The sequence below is a fragment of the Sebastes fasciatus genome, chromosome 16 (genome assembly GCF_043250625.1).
Source record: "Sebastes fasciatus isolate fSebFas1 chromosome 16, fSebFas1.pri, whole genome shotgun sequence".
Classification (NCBI taxonomy): Eukaryota; Metazoa; Chordata; class Actinopteri; order Perciformes; family Sebastidae; genus Sebastes; species Sebastes fasciatus.
Genome location: NC_133810.1, coordinates 15,821,207 through 15,840,605, shown reverse-complemented (window position 1 = coordinate 15,840,605; position 19,399 = coordinate 15,821,207). Strand labels below are relative to the sequence as shown.

The 19,399-nt window shown below is 38.2% G+C and overlaps 2 protein-coding genes across 4 annotated transcripts; one reads left to right on the top strand and one right to left on the bottom strand.

The window, feature by feature from the left end:
• Positions 1-5: 5 nt before the first annotated feature.
• On the top strand, positions 6-10,328 carry smad9 (SMAD family member 9). 2 transcript variants are annotated; one of them, XM_074611051.1, is made up of 9 exons: positions 6-149; positions 1,023-1,112; positions 3,283-3,804; positions 4,452-4,667; positions 5,299-5,556; positions 5,711-5,821; positions 7,239-7,460; positions 8,797-9,053; positions 9,374-10,328. In XM_074611051.1, exons 3-9 carry the CDS (start codon positions 3,609-3,611, stop codon positions 9,515-9,517), a joined length of 1,404 nt encoding a protein of 467 aa, XP_074467152.1. In that variant the 5' UTR covers positions 6-149; positions 1,023-1,112; positions 3,283-3,608; the 3' UTR covers positions 9,518-10,328. The 2 variants fall into 2 exon arrangements, with proteins under 2 accessions (XP_074467152.1, XP_074467153.1); XM_074611052.1 differs by lacking the exon at positions 6-149 and having other exon boundaries at positions 952-1,112; positions 5,714-5,821.
• On the bottom strand, positions 9,922-18,823 carry rfxap (regulatory factor X-associated protein). 2 transcript variants are annotated; one of them, XM_074611056.1, is made up of 4 exons: positions 18,657-18,823; positions 15,331-16,135; positions 14,847-14,960; positions 9,922-11,708 (listed from the first exon to the last, which is right to left on the bottom strand). In XM_074611056.1, the coding sequence occupies exons 2-4, from the start codon at positions 15,760-15,762 to the stop codon at positions 11,598-11,600; spliced, it is 657 nt and encodes a 218-aa protein (XP_074467157.1). In that variant the 5' UTR covers positions 15,763-16,135; positions 18,657-18,823; the 3' UTR covers positions 9,922-11,597. The 2 variants fall into 2 exon arrangements, with proteins under 2 accessions (XP_074467157.1, XP_074467158.1); XM_074611057.1 differs by having other exon boundaries at positions 14,847-14,957; positions 18,657-18,818.
• Between the last annotated feature and the right edge of the window lie 576 nt (positions 18,824-19,399).

Genomic DNA, 19,399 nt, shown 5'->3' with positions numbered 1-19,399 from the left:
CTGGGGCTGCTGGAGGAGCGGAGGAGGCTCCGGGCTCTGCAGACCTGCGTCAATACGCACACTGCCAGCATCACAGGACCGGAAAGGGGTGTCACTGTGCCTTCACAGTAAAAGCGGAGATTGCTGAGGTGTCAGGAGTCATGAAAGTGGTGAGTTATATATTAATGAATTGCTAAATGAAAATATATAGAAATGTATTGATTGTGTAAATTCACATGTAGCCTATATAATGCTGTGATTTACTGATTATATTCTCTTATTTTAAATATAGATAAATGACTTAATATTGATTCCTAATATAACATGTATTTTATGTTTTTGTTGTTCCATTCATCAATGTTTGTTCTATGTCTTTGTTGCTTCAACACCAGAAGAAAGTAAAGCATTTTTATTTAATTTCATTTTAAAATTATGAATGTCATTTTTAAAAAAGTATTAAAGCAGAATTATCATTGGAACTGTTAATTGTTATTTAACTTGTTTTTTTTTACAAAAAAATCTATCCTGAATTTGCAAAAATAGCAACAAAAGATATTATGAAAAATAATAATATTTTGTTGTAATTAGCTATTGATGAGTTGAAAATTATTTCTTAAGTATATAAAAAATAAAGATCTTGCCCTTTCTTTATGCAGCAAAATTTGTCACCATCACCATCTAATGGTGTGTAGGCTACAAATAGGATATGTAAAAATCATATAACCTATAACATAAATGGAAATTATAGCCCCCATACCTCTCTTATTTCCTTTATTTTTTTATTTTTGTATTTATGACATCATTTATGACACGAGCATCTCTAGGTCTACTTGAACAGGCTAATTATTTTTGTTTTCGGCTGACACCTTGCAACACATAGGCTATACATTTAATCAACAACGCTTTTATTTTGAAACGTTGAACTGGATGCAGTATGTATTGAGGCTGACTTGACAATTCGACGTCAACACACGCTCTAACACACACACACACACACACGCGCACGTATACAAACAAACAGACACACACCTTCTCTGTTGCAGTGTGCTGGCTCGACCTATACTACAGACTACAGGGAAGTCTCCACACGCACACTGGCTGTCTGCGGTGCACATGTTATTATCACAACAGCGGTGAGTACATAAACACACTTTGTATAGTTTGTATAATATTTTTTATGTCATATGTCGTTGTGGATTTGTTGCCAAGTTGAATATTTAAGATAGTTGTTGTTGAATACTTATCTAATAATGTGCAACTGTTTGTTGATGAAATATTCTAATATATTATTTTCATATATTGACATAAGTGGGTTTAGACAAATAGAATAATAATGTTATAACTGAGGATAGATCAGTAATCAATAGATAAGTCTACTATTGTGAGCACACATTTAAGTGTTATTACGGGTTTCTTTTGTACTTGACATCTTCTAGGATGATTATGGATATGCCATTATACTTCTGGTCCCATATTGCAGCTTACACTATAAGGTCAAGGTGTGCGTTTAGAGGTTATATAGGGCAGGTCCTGGATTTGTGTAGCAGTAAAATGACTCGTTGCTGTCGTAGTAAAAAGGAAGCTGGCGTGTTTACTTTTTTGGGCAGGGGTGTCCTGGTGATAAAGCATTAGGTAATTAGCCTATCTGAGCCTGCAGACTGAGTGACGCCAGCCTCCATAAAGCACCAGCGGCAGACTGATGCCGCATTGAGCTGGTGCGCTTTTTTTTGCTGTCATTGTAAACCCCCAGCTGTCTTGTTTGTGTCTGCGGGTTAGCCATGCAGTGTTTGGTCACATAAGCACAGGACATAATGAAGGTATGCGGATTCACACACTACTTATTACCTGTGTGTATTTTCAGATCCATCTCTGCAAAGTCTCAGATTTAAGTGGAAACTCTTAATGTGGTTCTTGTTGTGTATTTTTGGAATAATATAGAGTGTCCAAGCCAAAAGATGTGGTTAAAAGAGCTTCCACTTTACCTTTTATGAACTCTTTGCTTGTTTAGAGTTTTTTTTTAGATGCACATAAACAAACAGAGCAGAACAAGCATGCAAAAGTGATAAATACAAAAAAACTTTAAGTTAAACATCTCTGCTACAGGAGATAAAAACAAGTAGATCCCCCATCATAAACCTAACTTATTAAAACATACTTTATTGTATGAATATTTGGGAAAAGTTTGAGTGATTTATCAGTAAGGTGGGGCTGCTGGAAGTGATGAACACTAAATGCTTTTGTGAAGAGTATCTTTGTTGCTTCAACCCAGAAGAAAGTAAAAATGTAAAAGCATTTTTCTTATGATTCCATTTTATTTAACTTGTTTTTACAAACAATCTATACAAAATATGCAAAAAAAACAACTATAAAATATAACCATAATGTAGTTCTGTTGTGTATTTTGTAAAATAATAGGGTGTCTGAGCCAAAAGCTGTGGTTAAAAGAGCTTCTTCCAGTTTACCTTTTATGAACTCTTTGCTTGTCTTGAGGGTCTTTTTGGATGCGCATAAACAAACAGGCGCGCATAAAGAGCAGAACGAGCAATGCAAAAGTGATTTACAACATTGCTACATAAAATTTGGGTCAAACCTCTCTGCTAAAGGAGATGAAACAAGTAGATCACCATCATATACTTACTGACATACTGTATGAATATTTGGGAAAAGTTTGATTTATCAGCAAGGTGGGGCAGCTGGAGTGATGCACACTAAAAGGTTCTGTGATCATGGAATAGACTAAACACTTTTGTCTCTTTCTGTCCATCTAAAAAACTAGAAGAAATAAACAGGGAGAGCTCTCTCCTCTCTCTCTCTCTCTCTCTCTCTCCGTCTGTCTGCCTCCCTCCTTCTCTCCCTCTCCCCCTCCTGTCCTGTGATGTGTTCTGGCCAGACAGTATGGCTCCTGGGCGTCAGTGGCATGATCATAGAAACAGAGGCCAGAAAGGACATTCCTCATTGTTGGTGAATCTAGAAATGAGCTTTGGCCATCTTGCCCTGCTCTTTCTTTTTGGTACACATTTCATTTTCTCTATAGAAAATAACAACCTTGGGGAGATCAGTTAGATGCAGGCATGTATCATTGTCCTGCTGACACAGCCTCCTTATTCTAGAAATCCACCTCTAATGCCCAGATTGTTAAATATGAGTAGATTTTGCTCAGTCTTTGATTTCATTCTGGATAAATTCCCCTCATGATGAAATCCCAAGGTCTCTTTTCTACCTAATAACTGAACTTATTCTCCAACCATGCATCTGGTTTAAGCTAAATTAACAGTTAATACTATCTCTCTCTTCTCTTGCCAGATGATTGAAACTTGACCTGGATTTCTGACTGTGTGAGGAATAACCTTCCCTGCAGGAGGCTTCAAATCCAGAGCTGCCGGATCCCATTTGTGCCAACACAGAGAGGGGATTTAGAGTTTGTGCTCCTCCACCAGTGCCGCTTGGAAGTAACAGCGGAACACGACAAAAACAGCCGCTGTTTACACAGACTCACCACGCTACCTCCTTTATCCTTACTCCTGTCCTGGCTTCTTATTATTTGCCTCCTCGCTCCTGTCCTCAGGGGAACTTTTATCCCTTTAACAGCATCCATCACCTCATCTCGCCACCCATTTATCCAGCTCATAATGAACTCCTCTTCCTCCATTACATCCCTATTCTCCTTCACCAGCCCGGCAGTGAAGCGCCTGCTCGGCTGGAAGCAAGGGGATGAGGAGGAGAAGTGGGCGGAAAAGGCTGTGGACTCTCTAGTGAAGAAACTAAAGAAGAAGAAGGGGGCCATGGAGGAGTTGGAGAGAGCCCTCAGTTGCCCTGGACAGCCCAGTAAGTATCACAATTTCATTCATTCAGTAGTAGTTGTCTAGTCCAGGAGGTCACAAGATAAACACGAGGGGCCTTAAGACGATTTACAGGATAGGAAAGTGGACAAAACACAAGATAATGTCATTTTTGGATGTTTCATACCTGTGAGGTCACAGGTTTCACACTATTCTGAGCTGCTATGGAAAGAAATCATATTACTAAAAGCCTGAAAAGTGAAATTATACTAGTCTGATTATCATTTATGTTTAAAATATGATTTTAAAAAATCTCATGTATTGTGATTTACAATGCAACACCATCAGGTTAAGTGAAGATAGACATTTGGTACAAGTAGATCACCCCAGTAACTATCTGAACATACAGTATATAAATACAAAAGTACAGCAGAGTGTCTGTTGGATTTAGAAGCTGCTGATGATCTTCTTGCACTTTGCAGACTTCCATTTTAAAAGTGCATGAGAGGTATTAGCTGCCTACTTTTCATACTCAAGAAAAGAAAAGACACAGTGCAAAGTGCTAATTTCTGTCTAATCACCATGGTAACAAAAGATCAAGGCTTCAAACAAGAGAAGTTTAAACGCAACACAATCTGCAGGTCTCTTTCAAAATGTATTGAGGTCCGTGCTGTTTTCATTTGAATCCTTCAGGCAAGTGCGTGACGATTCCTCGGTCGCTGGACGGGAGGTTGCAGGTGTCCCACAGGAAGGGACTGCCCCATGTCATCTACTGCAGGGTATGGCGCTGGCCTGACCTGCAGTCCCACCACGAGCTGAAAGCCCTGGAGTGCTGCGAGTTCGCTTTCGGCTCCAAGCAGAAAGACATCTGCGTCAACCCTTACCACTACAGGCGCGTGGAGACTCCAGGTACACACATTATATCAGAGAACACCTTCTAAATTTGCTGTAAAAAAAAAAAATAAGGTCATTGTTGAGTTTTACTGAGGGCTGTCAATCGATTAAAATATTTAATTTATGATTAATCGCATGATTCTCCATAGTTAATCGCAAATTAATCACACATTTTTTTTCTCAGTTTAAAATGTACCTTAAGTTGAGCTAAGTGGTAAAGGGACCCCTTTGAAAATGGCCATGCCATTTTTTCCTTGACGAAATTAAGCCTAAATTTGGAGCGTTATTTAACCTCCTTCCCGACAAGCTAATATGACATGGTTTTCTAGTTTCATATGATGCCAGCATCTTCACGCAAGCTTTAAAACTGAGCCTGCTACAACCTGTGTGTTAAAGAAATTAGTGGCGTTAAAACAAATTTGCCTTAACGCGTTATTATTGTGTTAACTTTGACAGCCCTTACAGTAAATCTTTTGTGGGTTCCCAAACAGAGACGGGACATTTGATCTGATACAGTGTTCCCGAGCCAAAAGGATTTGCAGTAATATGATCTCTTATAACAGCATCTGGTCTTGCTCTGAGTCTCTTTGTCTCTGTCGGCTCCCTCGCTACCTTTTTCTTTCCCTTTTCTCTCGTCTCCTCTCAGTGCTGCCACCGGTTCTGGTCCCACGCCACAGCGAGTTCAACCCTCAACACAGTTTACTGGCGAAGTTCAGGAACGCCTCCCTCCACAACGAGCCTCTGATGCCGCAGAATGCCACCTACCCGGACTCCTTCCCCGCGCTGCCCTGCTCCTCCTTCACCTCCTCCCCTTCTTCCTCCCTCGTCCAGTCTCCCACCTCACAGAGTTACCCCACCTCCCCCAACAGCTCTGCAGAGCCTGGCAGTCCGTATCACATCACAGGTAGGAATCAAAACAACAAGCTTTTAAGTGTTAGTCTATGTGAAAAGCACCTGTCACGCCAGCAGGTTTCTGACTTTATTCATGACCTCTAGTCTCTGATGAGTTCACATCAACTACTTTTCCCATCCTGTGATTTGTTTACGTGCTTTTCCAGCAGAGACTCCCCCGCCTCCGTACAGCATGATGGAGACGAGCCCTAAAGACGAGGTGAAGCCCAGCAACTCCACAGAACCCGTCAAACTCATATTTTCTGCTCCGCACAGAGGTAACTTACGTTCACACAACAGGAGATATGCAGGAAATAGAAGTGCATATAAATAAAGTAGAATTTATTAGGTCTGTCAAAGTTAACGTGATAATAACCTGTTAACGCAAATTAGTTTTAACACCACCAATTTCATTAACGCATTAACGCAACTTAGCTATTTTTAGGTCATAACGGGCTCAGTCTTAAAGCTAGAACTCTGACCTCAAGATATGTGAATGAAACTGGGTTCTATGGGTACCCACAAGTCTCCCCTTTACAGACATGCCTACTTTATGATAATCACATGCAGTTTGGGGCAAGTCATAGTCAAGTCAGCACACTGACACACTGACAGCTGTTGTTGCCTGTTGGGCTGCAGTTTGCCTTGTTATGATTTGAGCATATTTTTTATGCTATATGCAGTACCTTTGAGGGTTTCTGAACAATATTTGTCATTGTTCTGTGTTGTTAATTGATTCTAATAATATAGTATAATATATACTATGTATATACTTGACAAATCTCCCTTTTAAGGTACATTTTGAACAGATAAAAAATGTGCGATTAATCATGATTTACTATGGAAAATAATGCAATTAATTGCGATTAAATAATTTAATCGATTGACAGCCTTAGTATTTATGCATATTAAGTACCAAGCTATAAATACCATGTGTAGGAGCCATGTATTTTATTTGTGGTATTTTATTTGTGTTAGGTGTAATATGCCTCCAAGCACTAGGTATGATGTAGACAGAGGCTGGCCTCTAGGAGGTAATGCAGGCCACATGCCAGCTACCTCAGGTGCTGCTGATTGGAAGGAGCAAACAGTTTTTGACTGCTTCAAACGACATTGTGTGGTGTTTAAGTCTTAATTTAGGGATTAAAACTTATTAGAAGCGACGGACATGGATGAACATTATTGGTAAATATATACGCCATGATATAAAGTATTAGAACTTTGTATATTGTTTGTTCAGAGCACATATCTGAACAATACAGACTAATTAGCAGCCAGTAACGACTAAAAGTCTTTAGTTACTACAGCATGAGATGATAGATATGTGTCAGACAGCGATGTTGTTATACTGTTTATACTGAGGCACTAATACCTCCAGTTGTATTTTTACCACTGCAGGTAATTATGGCTGTCCACTCTTAGTCGATTAGTCAACTAAAAAGTTGTTTTGTTCATAGTCTATTTCTTTAGTTGTTTTTTATGCTTTTCATGCAGAATGATTAATTTCCAAGAAACTTATGAGCAAATTTCTGGTAAACGCAAGATTTAAAGTGTTGCTTTTGTGTGATTCTTTATGGAGAACCTCAGTTTTACAGATCTGTCGATTGAGTGTTAGTTGACTAAGAATTTCTTGCATAGCATATTTTATCCTTAACACCCACCTCTAAGTCAACCCTTCCTTGTGGTCCTGTTTAGATTTACGGCCCGTATGTTACGAAGAACCAGAGTACTGGTGTTCAGTAGCTTACTACGAGCTCAACAACCGGGTGGGGGAGACTTTCCACGCATCGTCCCGCAGCGTCCTGGTGGACGGCTTCACAGACCCATCCAACAACAAGAACCGCTTCTGCCTCGGCCTGCTGTCCAATGTCAACCGCAACTCCACCATCGAACACACACGCAGGCACATAGGCAAAGGTAGGCTGCAACGAATCATGCAGATAATTCATATCCGGACTAGGGATGCACCGATACTGGATTGGATATCGGGCCGATACTGACTCAAATAGCTGGATCCGGTATCGTGAATTATTGAACTATTGAATTCCTGTTTAAGTTTTGACCAATTTGTTGCTGCATTGAAAAAGTTTAGACTTGAATTGTAATTCCTTTAAATTTGGAGGATTTTTTTTTACCAAGTTGCTTGTGTACAATTTATTATTTTAATAATGAATAACAATTCAGTAAATTTATGTATTTGTTTGTTACATTTTGTTTTACAAAGTTAAAGTTATGTTTAAGTCAAGCCTGATGTTGCCTTACACATAAAATAATGATCCATCAGAACACAGCCTTTTGAATAATTTCTTAATGGATTTCATATGGACTGTGCCCATCATACATTGGGTGAAATCAAGAACTGAGGGTAAGGATGCACCGATCTAACTCTTTCAGTCCCGATACCGAGTACCGATCCGATACCAGTGTTTAATTAATAAGCTGTATGCCTCACTATGGAGGTGACTGGAATCGTTCTTTTATGTGTAAGGCAACATCAGGCTTAACTTAAACATTGCTTTTTTTAACTTTGTAAAACAAAATACGTAGATATAAATTTACTGAATTGTTAGTTATTATTAAAATAATAAATCGTACATCAGCAACTTGTTAAAAAAAAACGTATAAATGCTGCAACAGATTGGTGAAAACTTGAACAGGAATTAAAATTCCAGTATATAATGTATACAATCGGTGCATTCCTAAATGAGGGGAAGGTTTGTTTGCAAAAATTAATCCACATCCAACATTTTTCTAAAGATGTGAGTGTGTCTTTTGTAAGAAATCACATCACTTCAGGCCAAATGTTGTTGTTTTTTCTCATGGTAAGAGTTTAGAAAGCCGCCTTTGTTGGACAGACATCAAGTAAACTGCACGCACTCTGTGGTTTTGAATGATAGGGATGACAAAAAGGGTTGAGGGAAGTTAGTCCCCAACTCACAGACACTACGGACACTACTCAGACATTCCTCATTTACAAGCATAGATGCCATTTGTGGTTTTCCTCTGGCAGAATACGAGAAAAACACAGCAGTTTGTATACAATGAAGTGACTGAATATGCATATCTCTGATTACATGTTTTCTTGGATAAAAGCAGGTTTTATGCCCTTTGACATGCTGTGACATTTTAAGTGTTTGCATCACAGTAAAAGGACCGGGGTTTGCTTTTAGCAAAACACTTAAAAGTTGTTAATTCACTTGGTCTTGACTTTGTCATTTAAGACTTATTTGATTTTCTCCTCCATTCCTCTCAGGTTTACACCTGTACTATGTGGGCGGCGAGGTGTACGCGGAGTGTCTGAGCGACAGCAGCATCTTCGTCCAGAGCCGCAACTGTAATTTCCAGCACGGCTTCCACGCCACCACCGTGTGTAAGATCCCCAGCGGCTGCAGCCTCAAGATCTTCAACAACCAGCTGTTCGCCCAGCTGCTCGCCCAGTCTGTTAACCACGGATTTGAGGTCGTCTATGAGCTCACTAAGATGTGTACCATCCGCATGAGCTTTGTTAAGGTACTGAGCTTTCTTTTTTAAAATGACACAATTGGGAATAGGCGACATGTAGCCACAGAAATGCAGTTGGTGATCATCCTTTGGCCAACGGTTCTGCTTGATACCTATGTGGCTAAAATAAGAAGGGTTGGATATCCACTCAAAGTTTATCACCGTAACTTAATATGCTGTTATTTTGGACTTGATGTGCTGTTGAGCATGTCAGATTCTACTGCACACAAGCTGGGATTACACTTGTTCACTTAGCACCCATTAACTTTAATAGTTAACTGAACTGTCAACATGCACAGCTGAGATATTTATGGTTGTGTTCCCCTCAGGGCTGGGGTGCTGAATACCACCGTCAAGATGTGACCAGCACCCCCTGCTGGATCGAGGTACACCTGCACGGGCCCCTGCAGTGGCTGGACAAGGTCCTCACACAGATGGGCTCCCCGCACAACCCCATTTCTTCAGTATCATAACATGGACACACGTCTGTGCTGTTGGCCCTTCATACAAGTAGTCGTAGATTCTGATATGTCCAGGTTTTCTGTCCTACGGGCCTTGTCTTTACATCTCAAACAAAATTACCAAAAGTATCCATTACCCACAGCTTTGTCACATAAAACTGAAAAAACGTGAGTGAATTTCAATTACAGCTCATGTAGTTAAATGATTGTTCCTTAATTTCAGTAAGACTGATTAAGTATTTATTGTCTCTCTCTAGAATGCTGCAGGGATGACGTATTTTTGTAGGTCAACCAGGAAGGTAGAATTGCACGGGTTATGATTTTTGAAGAGTAAATGCAATCCCCGGAAGTAAAAAGCTAACGGTAGGCTATAAACAAAAGCATGAGGACGTTTAGTACTCCCATTAGCCACTGTCTTTTATAGGACACGTAAAAGCTACTAATTGGGTATTTAATTTATTTTATATCGTAGAACAAAACATTAAAATCTCTTAAGCTTGTGTTAACCACAGACCTTATTTCAGGCTTCTAACAAAAAACCCATTGACTTTGTGACGAGGGAACCGGAAGTGCTAAAATGTTAACTTATTTCTGAGTTTTAGGACTCATTCCTGCAGCACTCTATTTTCATTGGGACATTAACTGCACTCCATAAAAATGGGATAAATTTGTAGGTACTCAAAGGCGTGTGTTATACGTGCTGTAAATGTTATTACGGTTGTATTTACTGTATTTCCATGTGTTGACTTACTTGACTTCATGTACTTTTTGCTTTTTACTGGTTCCATTAAAGTTGTTTTTTTCTTTAAGTATCCACATTTTACAACATTTGAATATATATATATAGTTATTTTTCTTATGTTAAAGAACAAAGCATCACTGCAATTATAAGCGTCATAATTTTACTCATATTCACAGCAGGATATACACTTCAACATAAACACACAGGAACAACGTACAGTACAGTTAGCATGACCAATATTAATCCCACCAAACTTGATTTGGGTTCCTTTTTGTATACAGTTAGGATTAACTGTTTGTGCAACAGCTTCAGATAAACAGGGATATAAAATCTTGTGTTAAAAACAAGTCCTGAAAAGCCCCACGTGACTAAAAAAAGACACTCCAGACATGCAATACACAATTGATTGTCACATGTAACAAGTTCATGTTCAAAAGAGGCAAACAAAGTGAATAATTCATTGAGAAAACAAAAGTATCACATAGGAGACACAAAGAAACTCATGACAGAGGCTTAAACATCTGAATAACTTTGACTAGACAATTATAAACCAATGTCTTCATTATTATTACACGGCTTTGTTGAATACTCGATTCTGATTGGTCAATCACGGCGTTCTATGGTCTGTTATTTCTTTATAGCATTCTTTAAGTAAGTAGCCATGTAATAAGTGGGATAATGTACAGCGAGCAGGTCATTGTTGTGAAATAAAGGCGGGTCTTGCATCGCCCTGAAGGGGATTTATTTCACAACAATGACCTGCTCGCTGTACATTATCCCACTTATTACATGGCTACTTACTTAAGAATGCTATGAAGAAATAACAGACCGTAGAACGCCGTGATTGACCAATCAGAATTGAGTATTCAACAAAGCCGTGTAATGTATAGTACATTATCCCTTACTTGTCGCATGAAGAAAGTGACTAACACAAAGAATGGGAACTAAATAGTAAATTCACAACAAGTAAACGTGAAAAAAATAGCACCAAACATGGTCAGAAATTCACGCCTTTTAAGGGATTTAGATCAGTTCACTTGGGCTACATTCATTGCCTAGACATTCATGTTTGAAGTGACCCATATCTAACATCAGTGTGAAAAAACAAATCGGATTTGGGCCACATTTGCCTGTAATGTGAACGTAGCCCTAGTTTAGTCAACCAGTCTCACTAGGCCTTAAAAACGTCCCTTGATTACCATGTTATTCTTTAATCGGCAAGGCTGTCTGGCTGGGGAAATTCATTTTTTACAGTGTACGGTTACTATCCATTAACGCATGATATGCCAGTGTTTCTTCAGTGCTCTCTATACATCACAAATACTAAGGTAAAACACTGACCGGCCGGCGTCAACAGCCCTGGAACTGCTGCTGTTGTTGTGATTGGCTGCGGCTCTGTGTGGCAAGGAGCTGCTGCTGCTGCTGCAAGAAGCTGATCACCTCGGGACTTCTGAGCAGCGACTGGAGGAAACGCACACATTCAAATTTCAGAGCAAAATACAACAAATATTTCTGTAGATACTACTTGTCTGGTTCTGCCTTTGCAGGGAAGAGAACGCCTTGTGCTAAAATGTCTACACATTAAAACCTGATGTCTCCCAGTCCGGGTGGAAGAACACAAGAAAACACATTGGCTGTCAAACATATTCACTTAGATACTTAGCAGATGCATGCAAGTCATTTGGATAGTGCTCTATAACCAAGCCTGAGGAAAGCAACCGTTACAATGAGGAAAAAACAGATATAACTGTTGGAATAAGGACAGTGGTGGGTAGAGTAGCCAAAAACTGTACTCAAGTAAAAGTTACTTTGCAAAAAAAAAAAAAATTTCAACCACAGATTGTCTTCCTCAGGTAAAGTTCAAAAAGTGAACATACACCTATTTATTTGTAATAAAATGACAAGTCATCATTTCCTGATTAGATAACCTTTCACATATACACCAGACAATATTACAAGTGTGATCAGAAAATATATTAATATTATAGTCTACTAGTACTATTAAGTACACCAATAAGTAAAGATTTTTTTCAATGATGTTATTTGCTTGTTGTCTCCTATATTATATTTATAATTTGGCAAATAAATCAGCAAATATGAAAATGTCTCATATCAAATGACTCATTTAGTCTAATTAGGAGATTATACTGTGATGTTTAACCATTAATTAATTAGACTATTAAATACAGGTGTGTTCACTTCACTTTGACCTGAGGAAGACGATCTGGGGTTGAAATATTACATCAGTTATATTATATCCACATGAAATAAAAGTATTCTTTTTTCATGTGCATAATTTGGTTCCTACATTTCTGTCTCTCTCCATCAGGCTACAAAAATCATGATTAGTTAAATGCAGACCGTTAGCTTGAATATTTACATTACAACAGAAAACAGGAGTAGTGGTAGTTTTGAAGCATGATATACTGGGTGTGTAGGCTATTAAACTTAGCATTATTAACACAATGGACACACTTACTGCTCTCCTCTGTACCTCGGGCGGTTAATTCATTTGTAAATATTAGCTGCTAGCGCTATTTGAAAGCCATAACGTGAACGTCTTGCTGTAGCTTCATGTGGAGGCGTGGCAGCGTTAGGATAACAGAGCGCCAGCAGACCTGGGCCCTGTACCAACCGCCTCTTAACGGATCATGAAAGCATAAAATAATACATAACAGTAGCGCGATGAATGCAACCAAATGTAACGCAGTAAAAGAAATGATTTTTTTCTTTAAAAATCAGTAGATTTTTTTAGTAAGAGTAAAAAATATGCTTCATTAAAACCACTATGACGAGTACAATTTGCTTCAAAAAGTTACTAGAGTAAATGTAACTTGTTGCTACCCACTACTGGTCATACAGATAGATGACATATTAAAAGGAAAAATCTGAATAAATTAGGAGAATGTTAACAAATGCTATGGAGTAAAATTTGTCTTGAAATGGTCACAAATATGACCATGATCTACATATGAAAATTAAGATTTACAAATATCTACTACGATTTTTGGGTTCTCACAAATGCGTGTTCCAATCGACACAATTACCAATCAATTTGAACAAATGTAAAACAGTTTTACAAATCCACACGTCACACATAACCTCATCAATATTTTACGTACAGATTTTTAGCTTCAACTTCACAGATCCGATCATCGCATCTCATTTTTGCTTTCGAAAAAAAGCTTCTTGTGTGCACACGGATCAGGTTACATTTGCGTGCGGTGTTTTGAGACAATTTTCACGTCTCCAGCTCCACACAGAGCCACAAATGCATGCTGCGATTAAATACTGGCAGAAAACTGAGACATCTGAGCTTTCGGTGAAATTGTGTGTAATTTCAAAGTGGGAAAGTCATTTTTTTGCAATATGAATATAACGTAGTTAGCTATATCTGCGTCTGTTGTTCTAGTGTTAGTTTGTCAGCAGTATATTTATCTTCTAATAATTATCTCTTTAGCTTTCATGACTTGAAATATTCTCATGTTATTGAAATGACAGCTGTGAACTGTGAGTCTATAAAATTAGACTTAAGAGGAAAAGTAAGAGAATAGTAATTCATTGGGTGTCAATAAATTTAAATATATTATTTGGATTCAGTCAATTTTAGGATTGTCTATTTAGTTTATTCCACTGTACTGCTGCTGCCATGTAACGTTAGGTCTATATTGATGGAAAAAGGGAATGTTACATAGGTCTGCATAGTCCTAAAATCATTTTTTTGCCGCATATTGCTAAGCATACACGTTTTTCTTACAACTGGTGGTTTAGCTTATACTCACTTGAGAGGATGAGCCACAGGGATGCCCCGCAATGGTGTTATCTCCTGTCTGCAGAAGAACAACTCCAACACCTAGCAGTAGTTTTTTTTAAACCATATATTTTGTATTTATATGCTACTGTATTGAGTATATAGTTGGTAAATGTATGTGTTCTAATTGAGGGGTTGCAAGCTATTCTGTCTATTTAAAAACATGTCTTTCCTACTTTGAAATTACACGTGATTTCACCGAAATAACTAGATTTCACAGTTTTCCACTAGCACTTAAACACAGCATGCATTTGTGGATCCGTTTGAGCTGGAGATGTGTAAATAATCTCAAAACTCCACACACAAATGTAACCTGATCCGTGCATATCGGAAGCTTTTTAAAAATATATGAAAAATATGAATATTTATTCAGGTTGTGAGGTGTAATATTGCTTTATATGTGTTCAAATTGATTGATTTGTGTGTAGATTGGAACACGTTTTTGTGAGTATCCAAAATTACGCACAAATCGTTGTACACATTTGTAAATCTTAATTTTAATTTGTAGATCATGTAATACAGATTTGTGACCATTTTGAGACTACTTCATAAAATGCAGATGCTGTCTTAGAAGTAGGGGGCATTTTCCTGGTCATGGCCTTGGTACACATATGAAGGGAGGGGAGGTCACTGAACAGTTTGACAAGTATGGAAATAATGCAAATCATATGCCAAACAGCACCAGCTGTTCTGGTGGCCCTTACTTTATGTTGTTTTGTCCTTTAATTTGTCACATATCTGTACTTGTGTCATGGCACAATCAGTCAATGTGTCCAGTTATGGCTTACCAATCTTTTCTGGTTGAGGACCTGTTCTATCAGGGAGGGTCTGGCTGGCCGGTCCCCCATGGCACCCAGTCGCTGTTTGTTCACAGACACAGGCCGCTCCTCTGAGTTTTCCTGCTTAACACACAAAAAAAGGCAAACACAAGCAATTAACTGGGTTTCTTTGGGATCGTGGTTCAGTTAAATCTGGAAAAATGTGCCAACGAGTTCTTGGCCAGGTCTCCCTTGGAAAAGAGGTTCTTAATATCAATGGGACTAACCTGGTTAAATAAAGGTTAAATTAAAAAAATAAATACAAAATGAATGCATCTAGATATGAAACTATCTATGAAGCTTATTGATCCCACAAAATAAAAAATAAAAATAACAAATGAATGCATCTAGATATAAACTAGCTTAGAAGCTTATTAATCTCACAAAATAAAGATAAATAAAACAAATTAATGCATTTAGATATGAAACTATCCATGAATCTTATTAATCTCACATCAAGTTTGCCACTGGACATGGCCTGATCACTCTTCTTCTTCTTGTACTTGTCTTTGTACATCTTGTTGCGGTGTTTCTTGCACATCCAGGGTTTCCTCTGCTTGGCCACCTGCGTGGTGGTCTCCGTGCATCCCTCGTAGGTGCACTGTTTGGGAGCGCTGTCGCCCTCCGACGTGTCCTCGTCGTTGAGTTCCTCCGGGCTGGCGGCGCTGTCTCTGGGATCCGAAGTGTCCAACACGTCGCTCTCCTCGTCCGGATCATCCATGTCGTAAGAGGAGGAGACGTTGTTCTCCGGTTCGTGCGGCGTTATCACATTTCTACTGTCGACCACTCCGCTCTTACTCACGTAGTACCTCTGTCCGTCTTTAGTGAGCAAGAGAGTCGACTCCTTGTCTTTGTTTGCTGATGCCGAGTTGTCATCTTCACTCATGATTCCGGTGTAACTATAGATACAGTGTTGTAGCAGCAGCTAGCTAGTTAGCATGGCTAGCTAATATCCCCTTTGTAGTCAGCTCACGTTAGCTCGCTTAGTTAGCCAACACACCCAGTTTCCTATATTAGTGGGCGTTTATCCGATTTGAGACCTTGAGTATGTCATTAATACATGAGTTGGGAGATAAATCGTAGGGCTTTCTAGCCGCCTACCAGCACACTTCCACAGATTTAGCCTGTCGCCGGTCTTGGGTCCTGTCTGCAGGGTAACCCGCAAAAGCTCGTGCAAAACTCTCGCGAGACTCGCTGCCTTGACGACCTGTCTCGGGGGTCAGCAACCTGTGGCCCTTTAGCTCCTCTCCAGTGGCTCCCTGTGGATTTGGAAAAAAAAATAGTGGAAATGAATGACTTTTTGTTTACATTTTCAATTTTATCTATCATTGTTGTAGGTCTATGGTACGACAGAGTATTAGGGCCACATTGAGGAAAAGAATAAAGCTGAGATTTCAAGAATAAAGTCATAATATTACGAGTTTAAAGTCATAGGTTTACAAGAATAAAGTCATAATATAAAGTAGTAATGTTACGTGTTATTTTATTTTTTTCTCGTAAAGTTATGAGTTTATTCCCGTAATATTACGACTTTTTTTTCTCGTAAAGTTCTGACTTTATTCTCATAATATTATGACTTTATTTTCTGGTAAAGTTATGACTTTACTGTCTTAATATTAAGACTTATTTTTCTCGTAAAGTTATGACTTTATTCTCGTTATATTACAACTTTTTTCTCGTAGAGTTATGACTTTATTCTCTTAATATTACGACATTTTTTGACGTAAAGTTATGACTTTATTCTCTTAATACTAAGACTTATTTTTCTCGTAATATTATGACTTTATTCTCATAATATTACGATTTTTTTTCTCGTAAAGTTATGACTTTATTCTCGTAACATTCCAACTTTCTCTCTGAATATTGTGACTTTATACTCGAAATCTCAGATGTTTTTTCCCTCAATGTGGCCGTAATACTCCGTAGTACATTTGCACTTTGGCCCTCACTGCATTAGACTTATATACTATATAGGCTACTTAGACTATAAACTGAGTTACCTTCATCACAACGCTCAAATGTTTTGCGGCTCCAGACAGATTTTCTTTTATTATTTTTGGCTGAAATGGCTCTTTTGATAGTAAATGTTGCAGACCCCTGACCTCTCCTAACCTTAACTATTCGAGGTCAATGCCTAACCATAACCATCTCGCGAGAGTTTCCCCAAATTGTGGGTTACCTTCTAGACACGACCCTCCCTCTTGCTGCATTTCAATAACAAGGATTTTCTTCTTCGCTGCATTGGTCCCATGTGTGATAGAGTGACACCTAGTGGTCAACATAACAAATGCATGCTCTTTTTGATGGTAATACTATATTTTACAATCTGACAGGAGAACCTGTGCATGCATCATTAAATTGATGAGTTTTAATTACTCCTATTATAACCCAAATGATCATTGCCAAGCCAACAGCAAATCCTAGGGTTGCCACCTTCAATGTGGAAAAAAAGGGAACACATTGCCAGAGGCCCCATGCACAGGGGACACAAATCAAGAGGTCTCTTTTTTCTACATACTATACTATGACTTTTTTATGACTCTTTTTTCGACTATACAATGACTAATACTTACTTATACTGTGACTTTTTATTTAATTTTTTTGATGTACTTCTATGACTTTTTTGTATTGTTTTCATACTATGACTTTTTAAATTCATTTTGACATACTATACTATGACTTTTTATTTTTTTCGACAAACTATACTGTGGCTTTTTTTTAAATCTTTCAACATACTATACTTTGACTTTTTTTCAACTTACTATACTATCACTTTTTATTTTTTCAACATACTACACTGACTTTTATTTTTAAGACTTACTATACAATGACTTTTTTTCGACATACTATACTATGACATCTTTAGTTTTTTGACATACTGTACCATTATGTTTTTGACATACTATATAAATACTTATTTTTGACGCAGTGTACTATGACTTTTAAAAAAAAATTCAACATACTATACTATGACTTTTTTTTATTTTTTCGACATACTGTATTGTGACCTTTTTTATTGTTTCGACCTAAATTATTAATTATTATTGTTATTATTATTATTTTTAACTCAACACTTCCCATTTCTGTTTCATGATAAAAGCACTAGCATTTTTTTTTCTGTGGACAGAATTCCTTCATTTGATAACACAAGGCTTTTATTCTGAAATATTTGCAAGACAGTGTTGGGTAAAATGCAGTGACTTGCATGGCTCCATAAATGAATAGAGTACTGGCTTTTAATTCACTTTTAATAAACTTGCCAAATGTACATTTAACCTCATTTACACAGTCTCCATCACTCAAGTAAACAATAGTTGTTGTTTTTAGTTTAGACAATTTGTTTAATATGTCCTTTTCACTGCAGCCATTTTGACATGTAGTGTAAACACATTTAATTAATAAACTTAAATTATGCGATTTAGTGTCAGCCATTCCAGTGAGCCAGCATGCAAAATACCAGACCCCTGGCCCACCTAAATGGAACAGAGCCAATTAAGGTTTGAATTACACCTGTGTTTACCCTGCATGTAGAAATGGCTGCTGTGGGAAGTTATTGAGTCTTTCTGTCCTTTTGTAAATTGTCTATTTTTTTTCAATCAATGCTTTTGGGTGTTGGATTTTTAGGTGGCCTGACGACAATGATCCACAATGAAACAGTTTTTGACTTAATTGTAGTGACTGACGTCCTCCTTTTAGCCGCTGGTGGCTGCTGAGTGTTGTTTAGACATGTGCTCCAAACAAACGGAGCTCCAATAACTTCATAACATGGCGTTTACTTACCAATCAAGTCCATCCGTCGCTTCTAATAACATTTAATCTCTCGGTTGAGGCAGAAAAAGGCCCACAGTTTGTCCTTTGATAGACACAAAACCCACGAGCTCACAGAACAACTCAAAACACAGACCACTTCTCCTAATCAGCAGCACCTGAGCTACCTGAGGCTGCAGCCTCTTGCTGCACCATACACGCCCCCTAGTGCTTGGAGGCATATTACACCTAACACAAATACAATGTTCCATCTGCTCAAAATGTATCTTAAAGGGAGATTTGTCAAGTATTTAATACTCTTATTGACATGGAAGTGGGAAAATATGCTTGCTTTATGCAAATGTATATTATTGGAAATCAATTAACAACACAAAACTATGACATAATGTCCAGAAACCCACACAGGTACTGCATTTAGCATAAAAATATGCTCAAATCATTACATGGCAAACTGCAGCCCAACAGGCAACAACAGCTGCCAGTGTGTCAGTGTGCTGACTTGACTATGACTTGCCCCAAACTGCACGTGATTATCATAAAGTGGGCATGTCTGTAAAGGGGAGACTCGTGGGTGCCCATAGAACCCATTTTCATTCACATATCTTGAGGTCAGAGGTCAAGGGACCCCTTTGAAAATGGCCATGCCAGTTTTTCCTCGCCAAAATTTAGCATAAGTTTGGAGCGTTATTTAAACTCTTTCGCGACAAGCTAGTATGACTTGATACCAACGGATTCCTTACATTTTCTAGTTCCAT

Bases quoted from the DNA above. Each gene is read 5' to 3' on its own strand.
- smad9 (XM_074611051.1), top strand. From the start codon at position 3,609: ATGAACTCCTCTTCCTCCATTACATCCCTATTCTCCTTCACCAGCCCG. The intron at 4,668-5,298 runs GTACACACATTA...GTCTCCTCTCAG, and splicing joins CAGGCGCGTGGAGACTCCAG to TGCTGCCACCGGTTCTGGTC. The intron at 9,054-9,373 runs GTACTGAGCTTT...TGTTCCCCTCAG, and splicing joins TCCGCATGAGCTTTGTTAAG to GGCTGGGGTGCTGAATACCA.
- rfxap (XM_074611056.1), bottom strand. From the start codon at position 15,762: ATGAGTGAAGATGACAACTCGGCATCAGCAAACAAAGACAAGGAGTCG. The intron at 14,961-15,330 runs GTGAGATTAATA...TTGTGTGTTAAG, and splicing joins TGTCCAGTGGCAAACTTGAT to CAGGAAAACTCAGAGGAGCG. The intron at 11,709-14,846 runs GTAAGCCATAAC...CGTTTCCTCCAG, and splicing joins TCCTCAACCAGAAAAGATTG to TCGCTGCTCAGAAGTCCCGA.